This window comes from Oncorhynchus tshawytscha, linkage group LG07 (genome assembly GCF_018296145.1).
Source record: "Oncorhynchus tshawytscha isolate Ot180627B linkage group LG07, Otsh_v2.0, whole genome shotgun sequence".
Classification (NCBI taxonomy): Eukaryota; Metazoa; Chordata; class Actinopteri; order Salmoniformes; family Salmonidae; genus Oncorhynchus; species Oncorhynchus tshawytscha.
This window is the reverse complement of record NC_056435.1, coordinates 9,903,611-9,925,049: the sequence shown is the minus strand read 5'-3', so window position 1 is coordinate 9,925,049 and position 21,439 is coordinate 9,903,611. Positions and strand designations below refer to the sequence as shown.

The 21,439-nt window shown below is 42.6% G+C and overlaps 2 protein-coding genes across 3 annotated transcripts in view; both read right to left on the bottom strand.

Annotated features, from left to right (window-relative positions):
• Window positions 1-247: 247 nt before the first annotated feature.
• The window catches only part of LOC112253792 (dehydrogenase/reductase SDR family member on chromosome X-like), a 29,835-nt gene continuing 8,643 nt past the window's right edge, over window positions 248-21,439 (bottom strand). For both annotated transcript variants that reach the window (XM_042324078.1, XM_024425781.2), the window contains exons 2-7: window positions 18,695-18,802; window positions 18,163-18,231; window positions 8,487-8,588; window positions 6,864-7,071; window positions 5,549-5,756; window positions 248-2,732 (exon numbers count right to left, since the gene is read on the bottom strand). In XM_042324078.1, the coding sequence (XP_042180012.1) occupies window positions 2,550-2,732; window positions 5,549-5,756; window positions 6,864-7,071; window positions 8,487-8,588; window positions 18,163-18,231; window positions 18,695-18,749 (825 nt within the window). In that variant the 5' untranslated portion in view covers window positions 18,750-18,802 and the 3' untranslated portion in view covers window positions 248-2,549. The remainder of the gene's footprint in view (window positions 2,733-5,548; window positions 5,757-6,863; window positions 7,072-8,486; window positions 8,589-18,162; window positions 18,232-18,694; window positions 18,803-21,439) is intronic.
• LOC112254662 (E3 SUMO-protein ligase ZBED1-like) lies at window positions 19,888-21,199 on the bottom strand. The gene has a single exon (XM_042324079.1). It carries the CDS (start codon window positions 20,724-20,726, stop codon window positions 19,905-19,907), a length of 822 nt encoding a protein of 273 aa, XP_042180013.1. The 5' UTR covers window positions 20,727-21,199; the 3' UTR covers window positions 19,888-19,904.

Genomic DNA, 21,439 nt, shown 5'->3' with positions numbered 1-21,439 from the left:
TGGTTATGAGAGTAATTGGATCCTTCTTACTTACCTTTACACAGAATGAATGTCCTTGAATGAATCATCTCCCATCATTCTGACAGTGCCTGTGTTTGACTTGAACAAGACCCCCCCCCACACACACACACACTATTGTCAATATGTTGAAAATGATAATACAATTTCGTCAATCATTATGCATTACTGCACATAGTAGATTTAAGATACAAGGTAAAAACAAATCGGGGATAGCAATTAATTTACAATAGATTTTTATTTAGATTTGTGTCCAATGTGGACATCCTTCTCTATGACATGAGTGAGGACAACACAGTCACATCTAAGAACCACTCAATGACTTGAAACTCAAATGAATAACTACTTAATTACTTAGTACAACTAAAGAAAACTTGGAAAACAAGGCATCGTTCACAGTGATTGTGGTAATACAATGGACAACCGAATGACTTCAGATGAAAATGTCCTACTGAAATGTTTACACCTTGGATGTATTATATCTAATGTTTACGGTGTTTATTATTTGTTATTCTTCTCTTACATTTTTGTTGTTGTTGGTATTTTTCTTAAAACTGCATGGTTGGTTAAGGGCTTGTAAGTAAGCATTTCGCAGTAAGGTCCTGTCGTATTCGGCGCATGTGACAAATACAATTTGATTTTCATTTGGTGTCTCTTATGTCTGCCTTTTATCCAGCATTAGACTCATAACACGTGTTGTATCATAACAAAAGCAGATGGAAGCTTGGAGGAGAGTCATCTTCTCTTCAAACCTTCCACATTAGTATTCTAAAGAGCATGTAAGTATTGGCACTGTTGTTATTGAATAACTGTTGTCTTGGGGCATGTACAGAACTGAACCGTACACTGCTTAGGCATGCATACACACATACAGTACTTGAACACAAAACACCTAAGACAAAACGTTGACGATATCCTGTATGAGAATTTCGACACGCACACCTACAATGGATTGTAGACATAGCAAGTGTTTGTAATTCCAGCAGCCATCGAACATGAGCACAAATTACAGGCAGCGCCCAAGTTAGAACTCTCCACACTAGAGACATCATATCATGAGAATCACTTACAGTAATTTAAAGATTCAGAATCTAAGACTGAAAATGGCGTGTCTGAAAATACGATCCACCAACCATTAACATGTTAACTACTGTTTCAGAACACTTAAAGATGAGCATCATTTTGTCATCACAGTATGCCACAGAGACATCAAAAATCACGACAACATTTCACATCAGTCACAGTGAAGTGGAGATAGCAGGGCAGAACATCCCCTCTGGGCACAGTAAGTCAAACAAGGCAAAGGCATCTACTGTACTGTGAGGAAGCTCGTTGTCAGTTTTTTCCCCTGGATGACGACAACAACAAGGATTGGACACACGCATTAAATGAGGCAAGTGCAAATTAAGCGGGAATAAGGCTAACCAAGTTTGAGTCTCATGGTGGTCATTGTTAGCCCTTCACCAAAGCATATTTGATATTATATTTTTGATCACAGCTATGAGGCGGTACATCTACAGATATTTGGTCCAGTCCTTGATGGGAGTCAGGGGTGGACTAGGACCAGAAATGGCCTCTGGCATTATTCTAACACAACATAATTTTTTTCCCTTTTGGCCCCCATTATTAGCCAGATAATGAGCATTTAAAAAAAAAAAAAAAAAGATTTACACAGGCCCACTAGGATAAAAATGGACCAGCCCATCTGGCATTTACCCGAAATGCCAGATGGCCAGTCCGCCCCTGATGGGAGTCCAAGTACGAGAAAAAGAATGGACAGAGGGTCCAATTTTAGACAGAAAAAAAGATGGGTCTGTTTCAAAGAGATATTAGTAGCTCCGATGTTGTTCTTTGTGTTCTTCAATGTTTTGTTATCTGCGATTCCAGAAGAGGGAGCTACAATACCAAAGCTTAATACATTTGGCAGCAGAACTTGTATTGCAATATAAAAAACAACAATTCCATCACTCAATGTGCAGTTCAGCATGTGTTTAATAGAGCTTGCCGCATGGTAGAATGGGTGTCTTCAGAACTGTCGTTGCGGAGGAGGAGCTATGTTCGAAGATATGAAATGCTGAAGAGTCGATTCCATTGCTGGTGTGTTACGCAGTACTATGAGGACAGAGGTCAAGAGAGGACAGTTACTGTAGAGGCAACAACCAAGGTTTGTGCTGTAGCTAGATGTTGCTAAGTAATCAGGAAGCCTAAGTCCACAGGCTGTCGCTGTATGTAGTGCTGGCTGGGGCTGACTTGGGCTGTATCCCGACACTACTAAAATATGCACTTGTGCTCTCCTCCCCATGAAGAATTTAAAAGCATTGGATTGGTGTCAGCCTAGGCTAGAGGGAGTTGCTACCATATTTCCTATACCAGTGCTTTTAAATCCATGAAGGGAAGGGAACAAGTGCACACTTGGGGCCGAAGGGAAGGCTTGAGAATTGGGACGCAGCTTGGTTGTTGTTGACGCTGGAGGGAGGTGTCATGCCACTGATCTTGGCATACTTCTAAGATCATGGTTCCTGGTTCCTCCTCTAGGACTCCCGAAGACCAACCAGCGCACAGCTCTGTTTCCACAGCTCAGCCCTCACGTTGTGATCGTAAGTAATGTCAGCGGATTCAGTTCTCTCCCCGTTATAGAAGTAGCAGCCTCCGACCCCCTCCAGCTGCGAGGCAGTGGCAGCCAGGATAGATGTAGACGCTCCCTCGGCTGGGGTCTGGAGATGACACAGAAATAACACTTTAAAAAAGAATGGACAGTCAGGGACAGGCTTGTTCTTCAGAAACATAGTGGTCCTCTGTTCCATTTTCAAAATTGTAAACTGAAGCCCAGTTCTATCAATCATTCGAACCGGCAACAACGCTTTCATAAACAGGATGGTGTCCCCTGTTCCATTTTCAAAATGTAAAATACATTTTACAGCTGAATTGCTAAGCAGCTTCAGTTAGTTACACCTTGTCCCCAATTGCTCGAGAGGCGGCTGGGCGGACGAGATTAGAATTAGGCTATTTAGATATATGACAAACAGTTGTTACAGCAATCTAAGGCGTCTGTGAGCTCTCAGGTGAACTAACACGTCTGTCTGGCAGCAGCAGCCTGTGGTGAGTGATGTGCAGCAGGCCAGGCAGCAGCAGGCAGGTTAAGTGGAGGAGGTTAGAGAGGAGGAAGCAGAGCCAGACTGATCTATTGCCGGCCATGCCTACTGCTCTGGAAAGCCTGGAGCTTATATAAGGCGCATATGGCGGCTCCTAAATGGGCCCACTGCACTGGAGGAGAAACAAACGGCAACACAGAGCATTTAAACACTACACTCGCTGCCTGTGGGAATCTGAATTCACGTCCCTCGTTTAAACACACAAACACAATCAACAACACATAGAGTGTGAGTGTCTTTGCTGATGGGGACTTTGAAGAGTCAAGAAGAATTTGCTCCCCACAATATATTTGGACTAGAGGTGAGGTTTTAGTAATCCAAATTGTTGTATGGCCAAAAACAGAGTCAATGTGATTAACACTGAGGATGTCCCTTGAATGGAAAATGTGAATGAAGACACTGGCAGACAGGCCGGCTTGATTTTCAAACAGCAGATGTGAAATAGCCCCTAATGAGATCCGTCGACAGTCCAGAAATGTGTATATAAAACGAATATTCGCCTTAGACAGCACACATACGTCTCACTTATAAAATAAATACTTGTAGAGAAAGGAAAAGTGACGAACATTGAACGAAACAATATTTCACGCAGGTCCATATTTCTTAGGGTGATCATCACTTGTAATATGGACAAAGGATTGAGCAACCATCTATGGCCAGTGGGCATCACATAGCTGCCCTCCATACTGCAGTTAGTTGGCCAAACAAGTGCTGCAATACAAAATGCTGCAATACTTGGCAATCCAAACCTCAGTGGATATGAGACATCTTTCCAAACACACAAAACCCGAACAATCAGACAGATAATGAAATACGATTCGACGCTAGACCCCAGGTCCAAGATAAAAGCCTCCAAAAAGGAAATTATGATGGAGATAAATATCAATGTCTGACAATATCAACTCACTATCTTTGTGGAATATGAGTATTGAGGAAATGAAATCCAGATGTTTTGCACGCTATCTTTATATTGTCACCCTTGAAATACTGTATATTTTTTTAAACTCTTAAAGCCCAACTAGCTTAATTTCCCAGCACATTTCTCTGTGTTAAAAAGGACAGTCATCTAAATCTATTCAGCAAAAAAGCTAATTGTCTACATTGTCCCTACTAGAATGCCATAATTACAAGAATGAATCTGTGAACATGCAATGTGACGTTTTAGAAGCAGATTCAAGGGTGATTTAAATAACTAGGAAATAAACAAAATTACCATTACTGCCACATGCATTTTGCTTGCAGCTAATTTGTTGTTTGCCGCTAAATTTTATAAGCAGGTTGACGTTTATTGGGACGAGTCTTGTCTTAAAGGCAGAACTGAGCGATTTCCGTAAGATGGGCAAGTTGCAAAGCCAAAATTGGATTTATTGTAAAAATTCATGAAAACAAAAAGTACATTTTTGTTCTTAATTTAAGGTTAGGGTTAGGCATTAGGTTTTAAATGATTTGATGATTTTGTGCAAGCTAGTGACCACTCTGTAGAGCTGCCTTCAGAACAAGATTCATGACGAAAAATGCTAAACTGCTAATGATAATGGGGATTATTGGCACAGGTTTCTCACAAATTGTGATGTAGTTTTCATGAATACACACACCTTCTCACCAGTGGAGGCTGCTGAGGGGGGGGGGCAGCTCATAATAATGGCTGGAACAGAGCGAATGGAATGGCATCAAACACATGGCATTAAAAGCACCTGTAAACCATGTTTGATGCATTTGATCCCATTCCACCTATTACGCTACAGTCATTACCACGAGCCCGTCCTCCGCAATTACGGTGCCACCAACCTCCTGTGCCTCTCACTCACCTGTGGTTCGGAATAAATTGACCACCCCATTTAACACACCATTTGATGCGACTATAATTCACATGCTTTTACTATCTCAGAACCCCAAGAATGCAATTATAATCCTTTTTAAAACACCGGGATTCCACAGCAATATGATCAACAGAAAAAGTCATTATGAAGCCTGAGCAGTAAAAGCCTGGACCATTCCACATGTGTTGCACCTTATTAGTATTCACATCAATCACCACTGTTAAGCATTGGTCAAGCGTAGAAGCTTCACCTATTACCATATCTATCTTCGGTGCATTTTTTTCCTCAAGGATGCCAAATTCCAAAGTAATTGTAAAGGTCGTTTACCGTACCCTTAACAGTCTTACAGAACTGTCAAGCATCGTTTATGTTATCCTATAGGTATATATAGGGAAGTATAAGACAGTTAGGTGAAATACTATGACACTGTTGTTAGTTTTGAGATGGAATGTGGCCCATATCTACAGTGTATTTGATGCATTTTTCCCCCTCAGGTTCCTAACCCTAGGGTGGCCTTTAAATATTCGAATGGTCATCTAGATTAAGATTCTACTTTACCCTAAACATCATTTTGGCAAAAGGTTTCTTGGCTGCCTGGGCTGGAATGCAGAGGTTGTTGTACAGGTCAGTGTCCACCATGCCTGGGTCTACTGCGTTGGATGTTACTGGGAACCTTCCTGCTGTTATCTTCTCCTGCAGATGGTACGTGAAGAGAACCAGAGCCAGTTTACTCTGAGAGTAGCCACCATGCGCACTGTAGTAGGACCTGGAGGGAGGGAGGGAGAGGGATGGGGAGAGAAATGGAGAAAGAGGGAGAGGACGAGAGACCATTTATCTCGGGTTAAGCCATGCTTTATAATACGATAATTTGGCAGTTTAGTTTGTCCAAAAAACCTAAGCTAATTAACATACATAACGTACTTATTCAGCATGTTGTCTACAGCCTTGTTGTTCTCAATCCAATGCCCCCTACTAAGCTATCTGCATGACTAAACCCAATGTCTATTATATAGTGTCTGTACTGTACTGAATAGATGGACTTATTGTTAACACCATAACCACTGTTCAAAAGCAAAGCAGCCTCTCTGTACAAACGCACTGTGAAGGTCATAAGAGCATCGGACTGTGAAATACCCCAATCTATAACGTGTGTGTGTGTGTGTGTGTGTGTGTGTGTCCCGTTTCTTTTTCTTACAGCGTGAGATTGTTTCTAGATGGCACCGTTGCAGCTAGCCCTTGTAGCCAGCAGCATCATCCACTCATTTCTCCCAGATGTGACGAAGCCATCTGTCACATCTAAATTCGCAGGCGAGAAAGAGAGAGACACCGCTGTTCTTGCCCTTGAGGCAAGGAGCCTCTCAAAACAGACTGTATAATAATAGTTTATCACACAACACTATCTGTCATCAAAACTAATAATGTTGTCCAGGTAAGAACATTTTAGAAAATGTTAGCGTTTTTATTGAGGTAAAATATTTTACGAGGATCAAAAAAAGGTTATGGGAAAAAAGGTTATGGGAAAAAAAGGTTATGGGGAAAAAAAGGTTATGGGAATCAAGAGGCTTTGTCGGCCAATGAGATTCATTGGATATAGCTTGTATCTTGAATTGAGAATGACATTCACCCGTAGCCAACAGATAAATACTACTACCACAGTGGTAATGGTTTTAAATGTGCTACTTGATTGTCCATCAACCATGACTAATACCAAAGAGATTTTGATTTCGAGAGATTGATTCAATTTCAGCAATCAATTGACACCTGAGAACAATGTTGGAAGCCATATACCAAATAATCTGGGTCTGTGTTCATGAAGCGACTCAGGGTAGGAGTGCTGGGATCATGAATACAGACGCAGGTCCTGGTCCCCTACCTGCCCTGTAGGTCTTCCATATTGAGACTTCCAACGTAGTGTGTGGCGGAGGACATGGTGACGACGCGGGAGCAGGCGTCGTGTCTCCCAGACCTCTTCAGTTTGTCCAGGAGGAGGTTTGTCAACAGGAAGTGTCCTAGATAGTTCAGACCAAAGTGCAGCTCGAAACCGTCCTCCGTCGTTCCCTCGGGAACCAGCATGACACCGGCTATGAAGGACAAGCAATGTGACATTTCAATCAAAGTGCTTTACAGATACCCAGGCTAAAACCCCAAAGAGCAATGCAATGCAGAGGCAGAAGCATAGCGGCTAGAAAAAACACCCTAGAAATATTAAATCGATATGTCGACAAGATATAACAGCCGTCTATGCTGATATACTGTAACTGACACTTCTGTTGAGTGATTGTGAAAGGAGAAATACATGGTACTGCTAAGGTCGTGGGTTTGATTCTTGAAGAGATCACACATGGTACACATGCTAAAAAAAAGTATGTACACACTGTAAGACATACAATACAGTGAGGGCATGCATTTTTTATTTGTGTAGGCCTAAATTCCTCTGGATACGTGGCATATATTCTTAATAAGTTATTATTAAAAACACTCCCTCTATAGACGCCACACCTCTTGGTGTGCTATAACACTTGCAGACGATGGTCAACAAGACCTGTCTGCAGATCAGTCTATCAGTCTATGGTCTCTCAAGCAGACACCTTCCCCTAATGCAGACTGAAACGGCTCATTACTTGAACTTAAACACCATTGACTACATGGTAATGGAGATTACAACGATTCGTTTGTCAATAACACTATTCGACACGCAATTAGACGTCGAAAGTGAAAGAGATACAAGGTGGCATTAGGCCTTGCTTTGCTTACGAAAGCATAGGGCATAGACAGAGAGAACTCACGGCGTGACGACAACTGTACTGACGGGGGGAATTCAGGGAAATCAGAATGCTATAGGAGCCTACGTGCCAAACGGCACTCTATTCCGTATCTAGTGCAGAACTTTTGACCAGAGCCCTATGGGTCCTGGTCGAAAGTAGCACACTATACAGAGAATAGGGTGCTGTTTGGGACACATCCGGGGTCTGTGTAGCGATGACCTTTCCCTATCATTACTCTCTCAATGGGGTGGTACTAACGTCTGCACTACGTCCTTCCTTCGGCCTCTACCATCCGTTATCCATCAGCCGGGTGTGATAAGTGATGTTAGCTGCTGAGAGAATCTTGCAGACTGGTGAATTATTAATACAGCCCGTTTGTGAGCAGAGAGTGGCTGACTGCTACCACAGCATGGAGCCCCCCAAGCCAGTCTGTACCGGAGTCTCCAAAGACCTTCTCTCAATAAAAGCTATTTTGTTCAAACAAACTGCCACGAAGGACTACACAGTAGGGCTTCGCCTGAAATGGCACCATATCCCTATAGCAGAGCACTACCTCATAGTGCTCTGGTTAAAAGTGGTGCACTAAAATGAATAGGGTGCCATTTCAGAGGCCTCCGAGGGCCCGGAGACAGGAGGCTTGATTTTTCAGATGAAATAACTACGCTGTGATTCCCTTTAAAAGGTGAATGTTGTGGTATATTGAATAACGAGGTTGTTTGGTGTATAAGTACCATTGTTGACAAGGACGTGAAGTGGTAGAGCCCTGGCTTTAAACCTGTGGACAAACTTCCGTACCGATTTCAGGGAACACAGGTGCAGGAACAGAAACTCCACTGTGTACAGAACATAAAACATACAAACAACATTAACACTCTTCTATGCCTAAATACAGTTGAAGTCGGAAGTTTACATACACTTAGGTTGGAGTCATTAAAACTTGTTTTTCAACCACTCCACAAATTTCTTGTTAACAAACTATAGTTTTGGCAAGTCGGTTAGGACATCTACATTGTGCAAGTAATTTTTCCAACAATTGTTTACAGACAGATTATTTGACTTATTGTATCACAATTCCAGTGGGCCAGAAGTCAACATACTAAGTTGACTGTGCCTTTAAACAGCTTGGAAAATTCCAGACAATGATGTCATGGCTTTAGAAGGCTAATTGACACCATTTGAGTCAATTGAAGGTGTACTTGTGGATGTATTTCAAGGCCTACCTTCAAACTCAGTGCCTCTTTGCTTGACATCATGGGAAAATCAAAAGAAATCAGCCAATCTCCACAAGTCTGGTACATCTTTTGTTACAATTTCCAAACGCCTGAAGTTACCACGTTCATCTGTACAAACAATAATATGCAAGTATAAACACCATGGGACCATGCAGCCGTCATACCGCTCAAGAAGGAGACGCATTGTCCCGTAGAGATGAATGTACTTTGGTGTGAAAAGTGCAAATCAATCCCAGAACAACAGCAAAGGACCTTGTGAAGAAGCTGGAGGAAACAGGTACAAAAGTATCTATATCCACAGTAAAACGAGTCCTATATTGACATAACCTGAAAGGCCGCTCTGCTCCAAAACCGCCATAAAAAAGCCAGACTACAGTTTTCAACTGCACATGGGGAGAAAGTACTTTTGGAGAAATGTCCTCTGGTCTGATGAAACAAAAATAGAACTGTTTGGCCATAATGACCATCGTTATGTTTGGAGGAAAAAGGGGGAATCTTGCAAGCTGAAGAACACCATCCCAACCGTGAGGCACAGGGGTGGCAGCATCATGTTGTGGGGGTGCTTTGCTGCAGGAGGGACTGGTGCACTTCACAAAATAGATGGCATCATGAAGAAGGAAATGTATATGGATATATTGAAGCAACATCTGAAGACATCAAGCATACGTTGAAAGTTGGACAACAAAGTCAAGGTATTGGAGTGGCCATCACAAAGCCCTGACCTCAATCCCATAGAAAATTTGTGGGCATAACTGAAAAAGCATGTGCGAGCAAGGAGGATTACAAACCTGACTCAGTTACACCAGCTCTGACAGCAGGAATGGGCAGAAATTCACCCAATTTACCGTGGGAAGCTTGTGGAAAGCTACCCAAAACGTTTGACCCAAGTTAAACAATTTAAAGGCAATGCTACCAAATACCTATTGAGTGTATGTAAACTTCTGACCCACTGGGAATGTGATGAAAGAAATAAAAGCTGAAATAAATCATTCTCTCTACTATTATTCTGACATTTCACATTCTTAAATAAAGTGGTGATCCTAACTGCCCTAAGACAGGGAATTTTTACAAGGATTAAATGTCAGGAATTGTGAAAAACGGAGTTTAAATGTATTTGGCTAAGGTGTATGTAAACTTCCGACTTCAACTATATACAGGCATCAACAAATTACAAACAAACATTACAATTTTCCTATGCTATAATACATTTTTTTATTAAATTTTTGATTTCACCTTTATTTAACCAGGTAGGCCAGTTGAGAACAAGTTTTCATTTACAACTGCGACCTGGCCAAGAAAAAGCAAAGCAGTGCGACAAAAAACAACAACACAGAGTTACACATGGAATAAACAAGAGAACAGTCAATAACAATAGAAAAAGCTATATACAGTGTGTGCAAATGGAGTAAGGAGGTAAGGCAATAAATAGGCCATAGTAGTGAAGTAATTACAATTTAGCAAATTAACACTGGAGTGATAGATGTGCAGATGATGATGTGCAAGTAGAAATACTGGTGTGCAAAAGAGCAAAAAAAAGTAAATAAAACAATATGGGGATGAGGTAGGTAGTTGGATGGGCTATTTACAGATGGGCTGTGTACAGCTGCAGCGATCGGTGAGCTGCTCAGATTGCTGATGCTTAAAGTTAGTGAGGGAGATACAACCCTTTTTTAAAAACCTTTATTTAACTAGGTTAAGTTTTCCAATGACGGCCAAGGAACAGTGGGTTAACTGTCTTGTTCAGGGACAGAATGACAGATTTTTACCTTGTCAGCTTGGGGATTCAATCTTGGAACCTTTCGGTTACTAGTCCAACGCTCTAACCACTATAGGCTACCTTCCGCCCCAACCCTAACCCTAACAGAGACGTCTGCTTAGCTACAGTAGTACTAACACTGGTCAGGACAAGACGTCCTCCTTTAATTTAGCTTTACATCAACCATTGACATACCAGTCCATAAATGGCAAGACAGATTATTGCAAAGGCTTTCAATGAGTAGAAACTTCTAAGTAAATGTTTTATGCATAAAGTCCTCTCTCCTCATACACATAAAGCACCCTCCTTGCATGTAACATCTCAGGAATCCTAATTATGCAAATCCTAATCTTATACTTCCTTTCCCCCTGAAGGATAAACAGCTGTATGATAAGCCATGGTCTCATTCAGTAGTACACAATAAACCGTGAGACTAAAACTGAACAACGAGGTAGATTACATTATGGCAATACACTCAGTGACCTGGCATGAATGAAACATGATCTCATCAGCAGTGTAATAAAAGAGCACAAAGCACATGTAGATGTATATCCAATATGCCCTGGTATGGAAACTATAACCGACGAAACGTTACAAGAAAAGGCGGAGAGTTAATTGCGTACGCAGGAATCATTCTGATGGGCCAAATGACAGCGCGTTTATTTCCATCACCCACAGGAAGAGACAGAGTGGACAGAGTGCTTCACTGAACTTTACTCATCTGCATAACAGTGCAAGGCAAATAGATACCGTTTGTATCTTGATAACTGCTCCAACGTTAAAAAAAGAAAGAAAAAAAAGGCGAACATTAAATCCTAATTAAATGAAGTCAAAGCATTTTAAAAGTCAACGCTATAATGAGACAGGAACAAGAATGTCATGACTGAAGCTCGCTCCATGGCTAGGAATTCAGGGTTTTACACAATAGTATTGAGTAATGACATTAGCCCCCCCCACACACACACACACACACGCACACAAATCAGAATGTCATATCTCTGAACCACTTGGTACAGCTTGTGGCGTCCCCGAACCAAGTGCTCAAGCACATAATTAAACAAATTACTGTCCAATAATTACTCTGCATTACACTAATCACAGGACTCTTCCCCACTGAGTGTAGAGAGTGAACAGTGTTTCAAGCATTGTTGAGCTGACGTATAAATGGCTCCATAAAATAAGAGTAGAGAAAGCTAGAGAAATCCACGATAAAAGTAGATGTTCTGTTGGGAATGAGTACTACAGATTAAAAGATATTCAGCAACTCTTGGTAGGAAAATGGAAGTTTGCTTCAAAAATCAACCTTTTATTGTTAAAGTCTTTCTGTAAATGGCTTCATAAGGGTACTAGGAAAGACCCATAGGAGATGTGTGTGTGTGTGTATACTAACGACCCATAACTGTACTGAACAAATTTGTACAAAGCGAGGGGTCAAAGAGGTCAATTGACAGCCATGTAGCTGTAGAGAGGAAAGGACAGAGGACATCTCTCTGTAATAATCAGTGTGTCACAGTGAGTCAACAAAGGCCTTGCTAGCTAACGATGTCGTATCTTAAGTGGGAGATAACAAAGCATTCGCCCGGCTAATGGCTTGTATAAGGTCATCCCAAGAGACCGTGATTTACAAAGAGTAGAAATTGTCCCTTGTATGACTAACTATATATGGTGGTTATATGCTTTAGAAATCATTGCAGTGGAACTCATCTAACACCGTACAGATATCCAAAACGAATGCATAATTATTCCCTTTCTCCTCCTTCCTTTCTTCTACTCCAACACTTAAACTCTCGTAAATATCAAGCTCTTAGGATTTTACTGTGCATTTATCCTCCCAAAAAATTAACATAGCCATAAAAAATGTAATAACTCCACTGAGAATGTGTGATCCCCAATAAGCTATCTCTATTCTAAATCACAGTCCAATATTGACCAATATTTGCATAGATTACAATAATTAATTGGAAAAAATACCCATGCTGTAGTAAATATTGTTCCAGTTCATCTCTAGTGCCAGAGCTTTGTCATGGTGCCAGATCTGTCATGAAGGAATGAAGGGTATCCTCCAGACTAGTCACAGTGCCAAATAGCCAGCTGGAGGGCACAGACTAGAAGGCATCGTGCCATCTGGAAAATCAACAAAGATGTCTCATCCAAAGACGTGTTGAAATACTGAATTACATTCTCTCTCTGACCAGTTCTGACCGCTGCTGTACATAGACAAACTGACCAGCTGCTGTCCAATAACAGGACAGAGGAAAGGCAACAGGCTGGCTGCTAGTTTGACCATCCAGCTGCAACTCGGATAAGAGATTGATCATCCACAATTTCTAGGAGTTTATAGGATAGATTGATGCTGCTCAGAAAAAGGAGAAGGCAGATTGGATAGCAAATTTCGCAGGATGTCCCATTGGCATGAGATTCATCTCTCACTCTCCATTGCAGAAAGGTGGTATGGAAGTCAGGAAGTCGTTAAAGGAGATGGATGCAGCCACTGGTGTCGCAAACTAAAACGCTGGGCTGTCTATGACACTTTAAAAAAAAAATAATGTCACCAACTTTCATTGCCGAGAAACGGAAATGATCATAAAATACCAGCAGATGCTGTACGTTTCCAGATGACTGTAAATAACAGGTTGACTGTACAGTAGTACAGCGGTTGCGGTCCCACAGTATCACAGCAAAACGTGTTGAATGGACAAAGGCTCAGACACGGCGACGGCAAACATCTAAAAGCCGCGGTGTCTGTCCAATCGTTTTGCCACGTCGCGTTGTGTTATAGCATTCACCTGCTGGGGTTTCAACGAGATCTGGCTGTTTTTGCTGGTTTGTAGAATCATCGGGGAATTGACTGTTGATATTCTGGTCAATGGCACGCAGCCGTCCATAGTTCTGGGCCCGGCTTCCCAAAAACCATTTTGAGGTTAAATTCATCGTTAGAACTTTGTCGGATCACCTTTAAATCTCGGCACTGTTTTACAAAACCGTGGGCACTACAGTTGCCCTTGAGAAACGCTTGTTATGTAATGGCTGCCTCAGACCATTCGTAGAACAGACAAGTGCATCGTTTTTTGGACCGTCCGCGTCACTTCATACACAGAAGATCTCAGCTAACACAAAATCAACTTGTTTATCTGTCTTCCTGTGACCGCAGATAACTTCAGGAAGAATACAAATACAAAGTCGCCAATGTCTTTGCAATTGTTACAAACAAGCAAAAGATATTATGATGCTTCAAATGAAAACCGAGATAACTGTATTACAATATCCATACAGTAGGCTATATGTAGGCATGTATTTAAATGATATTGAACTAAATGTAATGTTCCTTCAATTTTGTTTTATTTAGCTATTTGTAGGCTATGCTACTGTCTGTAATGTTTGCCTCAATATATTTACTAATGTGTAGCCTAACATGTGCGCAATGATGTGCCAAATCTTGATTTAGTGTTTTGTTAAACTAGGCAAGTCAGTTAAGAACAAATTCTTATTTACAATGACGGCCTACCAAAAGGCAAAAGGCCTCCTGCGGGGACGGGGCCCTGGGTTTAAAAGTACAAATACATTTGATAAAAACAAAAGACACATCACGTCAAGAGAGACAACACAACACTACATAAAGAGAGACCTAACACAACAACATAGCATGGCAGCAACACATGACAACACAGCATGGTAGCAACACAACTTAGCAGCAGCATAACATGGTAGCAACACAAAACAGGGTACAAACATTATTGGGCACAGACAACAGCACAGAGGGCAAGAAGGTAGAGACAACCATACATCACGCAAAGCAGTCACAACTGTCAGTAAGAGTGTCCATGATTGAGTCTTTGAATGAAAAGATTGAGATAAAAACTGTCCAGTTGAAGTGTTTGTTGCAACTCGTTCCAGTCGCTAGCTGCAGCGAACTGAAAATACGAGCGACCCAGGGATGTGTGTGCTTTGGGGACCTTTAACAGAATGTGACGGGCAGAACGGGTGTTGTATGTGGAGGATGAGGGCTGCAGTAGATAACTCAGATAGGGGGGAGTGGGTCCTAAGAGTGTTTTATAAATAAGCATCAACCAGTGGGTCTTGCGACGGGTACAGAGATTACCAGTTTACAGAGGAGTATAGAATGCAGTGATGTGTCCTATAAGGAGCATTGGTGGTAAATCTGATGGCCGAATGGTAAAGAACATCTTACCGCTCAAGAGCACCCTTACCTGCCGATCTATAAATTACGTCTCTGTAATCTAGCATGGGTAGGTAGGTCATCTGAATCAGGGTTTGGCAGCTGGGGTGAAAGAGGAGCGATTGCGATAGAGGAAACCAAGTCTAGATTTAACCTTAGCCTGCAGCTGAGAAAAGGACAGTGTACCGTCTAGCCATACTCCCAAGTACTTGTATGAGGTGACTACCTCAAGCTCTAAACCCTCAGAGGTAGTAATCACACCTGTGGGGAGAGCGGCATTCTTCTTACCAAACCACATGACCTTTGTTTTGGAGGTGTTCAGAACAAGGTTAAGGGCAGATAAAGCTTGTTGAACAATAAGAAAGCTTTGTTGTTGAACATTTAACACAAAATCCAGGGAGGGGCCAGCTGAGTATAAGACTATCATCTGCATATAAATGGATGAGAGAGCTTCCTACTGCCTGAGCTATGTTGTTGATGTAAATTGAGAAGAGCACGGGGCCTAGGATCGAGCCTTGGGGTACACCCTTGGTGACAGGCAGTGGCTGAGACAGCAGATGTTCTGACTTTATACACTGCACTCTTTGAGAGAGGTAGTTAGCAAACCATGCCAAAGACCCCTTAGAGACATAAAGTCAACCATATCAAAAGCTTTGGCCAAGTCAATGAAAATAGCAGCACAACATTGCTTAGAATCAAGGGCAATGGTGACATCATTGAGGACCTTTAAGGCTGCAGTGAAAGCAGATTGCAAACCAGAGAGAATACGAAGGCATCAAGAAAGCCAGTGAGATGATTATTGACAAGTTTTTCCAACACTTTTGATAAACAGGGCAAAATAGAAATAGCCCTATAACAGTTAGGATCAGCTTGATCTCCCCCTTTAAATAAAGGACAAACCGTGGCTGCCTTCCAAGCAATGGGAACCTCCCCAGAGAGGAGAGACAGGTTAAAAAGGTCAGATAGGCTTGGCAATGATAGGGTCAGCAACCTTAAAGAAGAAAGGGTCTAAACCATCTAAACCATCTGACCCAGATGTTTTTTTTTTGGTTTAAGTTTAAGGAGCTCTTTTAGCACCTCAGACTCAGTGACTGCAGGGGAAAACTTTGTAGCGGGGCAGGGGAAAAAGAGGGAGGAGCATCGGGGCTAGTCGCATTAGAAGGGGTGGAAGTTGTGGAAATGTTGGACAGTCAAGGATGCATGGTTGAGTCAAAAATAAATCCTGACTTAATGAAGTGGTGATTTAAAGAGCTCAGCTATGTGCTTCTTGTCAGTAACCACATCATCAACTTTAAGGGACACGGGCAGCTGTGAGGAGTGTTTATTCTCCAGGTCTTTTCCAGAACCGTTTTCCAGAACCTCTTGGGGTTAGACCCACAGAGAGAGAACTGCTTTTTAAAGTAACTAAGTTTGGCCTTCCGGATAGCCTGAGTGCACTTATTTCTCATTTGCCTTGAACAAGAGTCAGTCAGCCTGAGTATACGTGTGCCGAGCCTTTCGCCAAATGCAATTCTTGAGGTGGAGTAACTCTGCATAGATTATATAGGGTAAGCATTAGAATAAGCCGGCTAAATATTTGTTGCTATAGGTCAGGGTTCAACTAGATTTTTCCTTGAGTGGATGGCCGTAGGCCAGAACATAATTACAAATAATTTGAAGGCTACAAATTGACCGCAAGAAGCCCAAACAGATATATTTGACTAAACATAATCATTTCAATCCTTGCTTACATTTGTATAGCATCATGTGTCTCTCTATTATGAGTGGGAATACTTGGGAACAGATTTTCTTAATTAAAATCCCCTGGAGCTGATACATTCCATCTCTATTGGAAACCGGGCCCTGGTTGGTTTCCCCTCTTATGTAGACGTCTCTGAAGCGGTCAGTCTTGAATAGGGAACAAGGTTAAACTGTGGAGGGGGCTGAATAAATTAGTCTTAATAGGACCTGAAGCTACTGTCTCTAAACATTGTCTTGCCTGGCTGGTGATTTAGCAAACACATTCTGACAACACACAAATCTGTTCTATTGTCTCCGTATGCTGCTGATGAAGCAAGGTTAGACATTCTGGCCCTACAAAGGTCAGAGGAGAATTCCTGGTGACATGCCACACCAACATTTCCTCAACCATCCAATCTTAGACAGCAAACAAACACAGTGATATGGAGTGATTATGTGTTGGGTGACGAGGACAAACTCCGACATATAGAGCTAATACCAAACGTGCTCAGATATAGGAGAGGGCATGAAATACACATACAAAAATGAGCTCAGAAATGCATCTATATGGCAGACATTGTTATTGGCTCTCAGGCCGACTAGAACACACTATATAAGACAACAAGATATCCCTGTTCATGTAGGAACTTTTACCGTTTTGCCTCCCACATAACTTGTTAAGAGGTTTGCTAATCACTGCTTGCCTGACAGTACATGCCAGGGCTGGGCGGAGAGGGGGAGAAGAGGGGGATTCCAGGCACCAGGGGGAGATTTCTTGTTTTTAATACAAACAAGCCCATTTCTCATTTCCACGTCTGTCATCATTATTCTGTGGCGCAGGGCGTACATGACAATTGTGTTACCCTGGCTGACTGGAGCTGTGCTACGATCATTGTCATCTTAGCACCAGTGAGGAAGGGAAGAGAGAAGCTGCCTGCTTGGGATCAAAAGATGCTGTCTACCCTGCTCCTTTCCAAACAGCCTCTTTTTAAATCCCATCTGCATGACAATGAAACTGAGACTGGTTGGCAGCAGTTCGCTTTCCTCCTCGTACTCATCAAGCACAAGCACAGACAAACAAACATCTCCCTCGCCTTTCCCCTGCTCCCATTCGTGTGACACGGCTTTGCTTTTATCAAAATAAATGGAAAAGGTCAATTTAAGGGAATATTTAGAGAAAACCTGCAGCCTTTAGGTAATTGCCTTTGGAATGGACTCTGGCATCCAAACCTCCTCTGACAAGGTGCAGGTGGACAGACATCCTCCCTCGGTTACAAAGCAGGAGAAGTAGTTTACTCTTACCAACGTGCACCCACATTTTTACCCCGGGAAACACAGCTAAAAGCCAGGGCACTCATGTACATCGGCCTATGTCTGAATAGCTTTACTGCCTGTGTATAGGAGCAGACCTATTTGAGAGGTAGCCTATTTATTCTGTAATGGCTGTGTGGAAACGATAGACAGAGGGAGAGAGACAGAGCGGGAGAGAGAGGCTATAAGGGAAATTGTTATGAGGAAATTACCTTTACCCTCGCTGCCCTCTTCGTGGATCTTCTTCACAGCTTGCAGGCCTTCCTCTTCAGAGTTCCCAGCTGGAGGAGAGAGGAATGATGAGGGGGGAAAAAGAGGATGGAGGGAGCGATGAATGAATGGGGGTACTCTGGAGCAGCAGGTATCCTCCCCTCATCATAGAGACCAGGGAGAGCCAAGTGAAAGACTAAACCTACACTTCTGATTTGGGTTTCATTGATTAATTGAAGCAGTGACACTTACATTAATAATGATTTCCTTGCAATACCCTATTACATTTGATTGAAGAGTCAGATTTGATTAGGTTAGGAAATAACTGCCTTAGGTAGGGATGTGTTAGCAATGTTTCGAAGATTCCCTTATGGACTGTAGTGAAAATCAGTGCAACAGCATTACTTAAGCTACAATTGAACAAAACATGAACCTAAGGATGTTAAGCACACAGTTTTCAACTATGTTGGATTGAGCATTTTAGAATTATTTGGGAGATTACTGAGTCATGACCAAAGGGTGTGTGTACAATACCTATAACCACATGCATGCCAAGCCTGGCCAGGTGTCTTGCAGTCTCATAACCCATTCCTCGGGCACCCCCCGTCACTATGGCAACCCTTCCATTTTGTGTGGGCAAAACTATGTGAGGAAGAGAAAGAAAACTAAGGTCCATACGTTGCCATTGCCTTGCAATACAATAGAACATCTATGGGTTGATACAAACAGGCGTATTTATTCCATCCAGTCCAACATATCCCTGAGAACAACTCAATTACGAGCAATCAAAGCATAATTCCGCTAACTGAGTTCATTTTGTTTTGCCCATTATAAAACACACAGTACTTCCATTTTGGGGCAATTTGTGTTGGAACAGAGATTACATTGGGTTATAATCTGCAGTTATTGAAGTGTACAGTGTGGGGTCGGACTGAAGTTGAGTGAGTCACAGGTAAATATGTCCGTAACGACCTCTAGTCCTGAAACAGGCAGGGAGGTAGAACCCTTCAATATCGATGCCAAATAGATCCATTTTGCTTGACAACAGTTCCTGCCCCTGAAGATAAAACGACCTTGCGCAACAAGCACACAAAGCACAGCCTGCAGTGGCCAGACAGTTTAGCATGACTAAAATTAGAGCCGCAGTGCGTATCTATGCACTGAGGGTAATCAGGATGGTTGAGATTTCAACTCTATTACATTTCTCCCCATCAGATTTGCATCACATTTTCGAGTGACGGCTGGTGGGTGGTTAAATGGGCAGTTCGTTGCTGATTTCCTTTCCCGAAACAACTGTAACACCGAGGAGAAGCCTATAAATGCAATTTGATACCTTAGTAGTCCCATCGAGACTCATCTGAGGAAATTGTATTGGACACATTGAACACAAAATGAACACGAGCAAGCAGAGATTCAAATGACATAGGTTATACTTTATGTTCTTCTGAGAGTTCAGTACAGATAACAAAGCTTGGCACATCAAAGCTAATCTCAAACGTACTGTAAAGACATCTTAAACAGTCCAAGGACTTCAAAGAGCAAAGCAAACAAGGACTCAGAAATGACTTGAACATTTGGGACATTCAAAGACATTTAGCCCTACATCAAATAGTTAATCAAATAAAATTGCAGCATGATCAGAAATAGAAAATTCACCAGATGTTACACTCACATAAATCCTTTTTACTAGTAGACAACATAAGAATATATGCTGAGGACATTTAGTTAAGTATTTCCTTTAGGATTAGGGTATTGTAACTGTTTGGTAGTGGGCAGCGGCCTGCCCAGTTATTCCATGGTCTGACCCAGAGTCCTGCTCCAGTCCCAAGCCCCATTCCCCTGAGTCATCCTCAATAGGATCAGACTCATGGCAGCGCCGTGAGTTTTCATAGAGAAACACCTGTTGGTCTACATGTGCCAGGGTGAGGTAGTTCCTCTTACCACAGAAGAAAGTCCCTGAGGAGCTGAATAGTCTGTGGGAGGGGACACTAGTGGCGGGGACACACCAGTACTTCTGGAGCACCTTAGGGAGAGTAGGGAATAAGCCCATACGGTCCGACCACCAATGGAGAGGGTCTTCGTTGAGACCCAGGAGCTTCTGGGATTTGAAGTTGCTCAGCTCTTCCACGACCTGAGCGTGTAGCTCCTCTTGGTTCTCGTCATTGCCTGACTGGCAAAATATCACAGCCAAAGTGTTGCCTGCATTGCTACATGAAGGAAACGGTTTGTCAAGAGTCTGTTTTTTGTTGGGTGGCTCATCAGAAAGAAGAGCCAATTCATCTGTGACCACATTCTCATTCCTCTGTTTCTCAAGAATGGCTTTGGCCTCCTGAATGACTTTACTCTCCACTTGGGAGTGGTCATGGGGGGACAGGAAAGGAAGACTCTTGTAACGGGGATCCAGGAAAGTGCCGACGTTGAGAAATGTTGCAATCTCAGATGTCTGCGGGTAGGTGCTGGACAACACCTTGGAGATTACCTCTTTGGCCATGCCAACCTCTTTTGTGTCCCCTTCTTTGGCCTTGAGGGTTGTGTTCAGCAGCATGTGAAGAACTGTCCTCACCATACTAAATGGTTAGATACCTACAGTCTGTTATCATGTCAGCTACCCGTTTGAAAGGTTGCAGAACTCCAATCAATCCCTCAACCATGTTCCATTCACTGTCCTTGAAACTCAGCTGATGGTTGTCACTGTCCTCCATGAGTACCACACTGATAATGGCCTGCAGCTCTTTCAGGCGCTGGAGCATAGTCAGCGTGGACACCCAGGATCGGACCCTGTCTCTGATGAGGACACACTAGGCTAGGCCTTGCTGCCTCTGCTTCTCACACAGCAGATACATAGCCATCATGGACTACTGGAAATAATCAAAGCGGCAACGTCCCAGAAATCTGTTAACAGCTGAAAGGCCTCGTCCATCCCTCAATTTATAGTGTGGCAAAGGCAAGGCATCTGCACGGATAGATCCAGAAGAGAGCAAGCTTTCACAATGTCCAATGAACCGTTAGTGGTGGCACCGTTGACTTTGTGAGTTATCCCCCATTCAACAAAGGCTTCGTACAATGCTCCGGTAATATTCTCAGCTGTATTGTCCTCTGGAACTTCAAAAGTTTTCAGGCACCTGGAACTCATGGAGAAACCGGAACCTAGTCCGTTTTGGTTCAGAGAGTGCATGGACAGGGAGATGTAGGTCCTGTTCTGGGTTTAGCTTTGCCAAAGGTCAGTTGAGACACCGCAGTTCACCACCCCTGCCACCTCACCCAGCACTGCACCTCGGA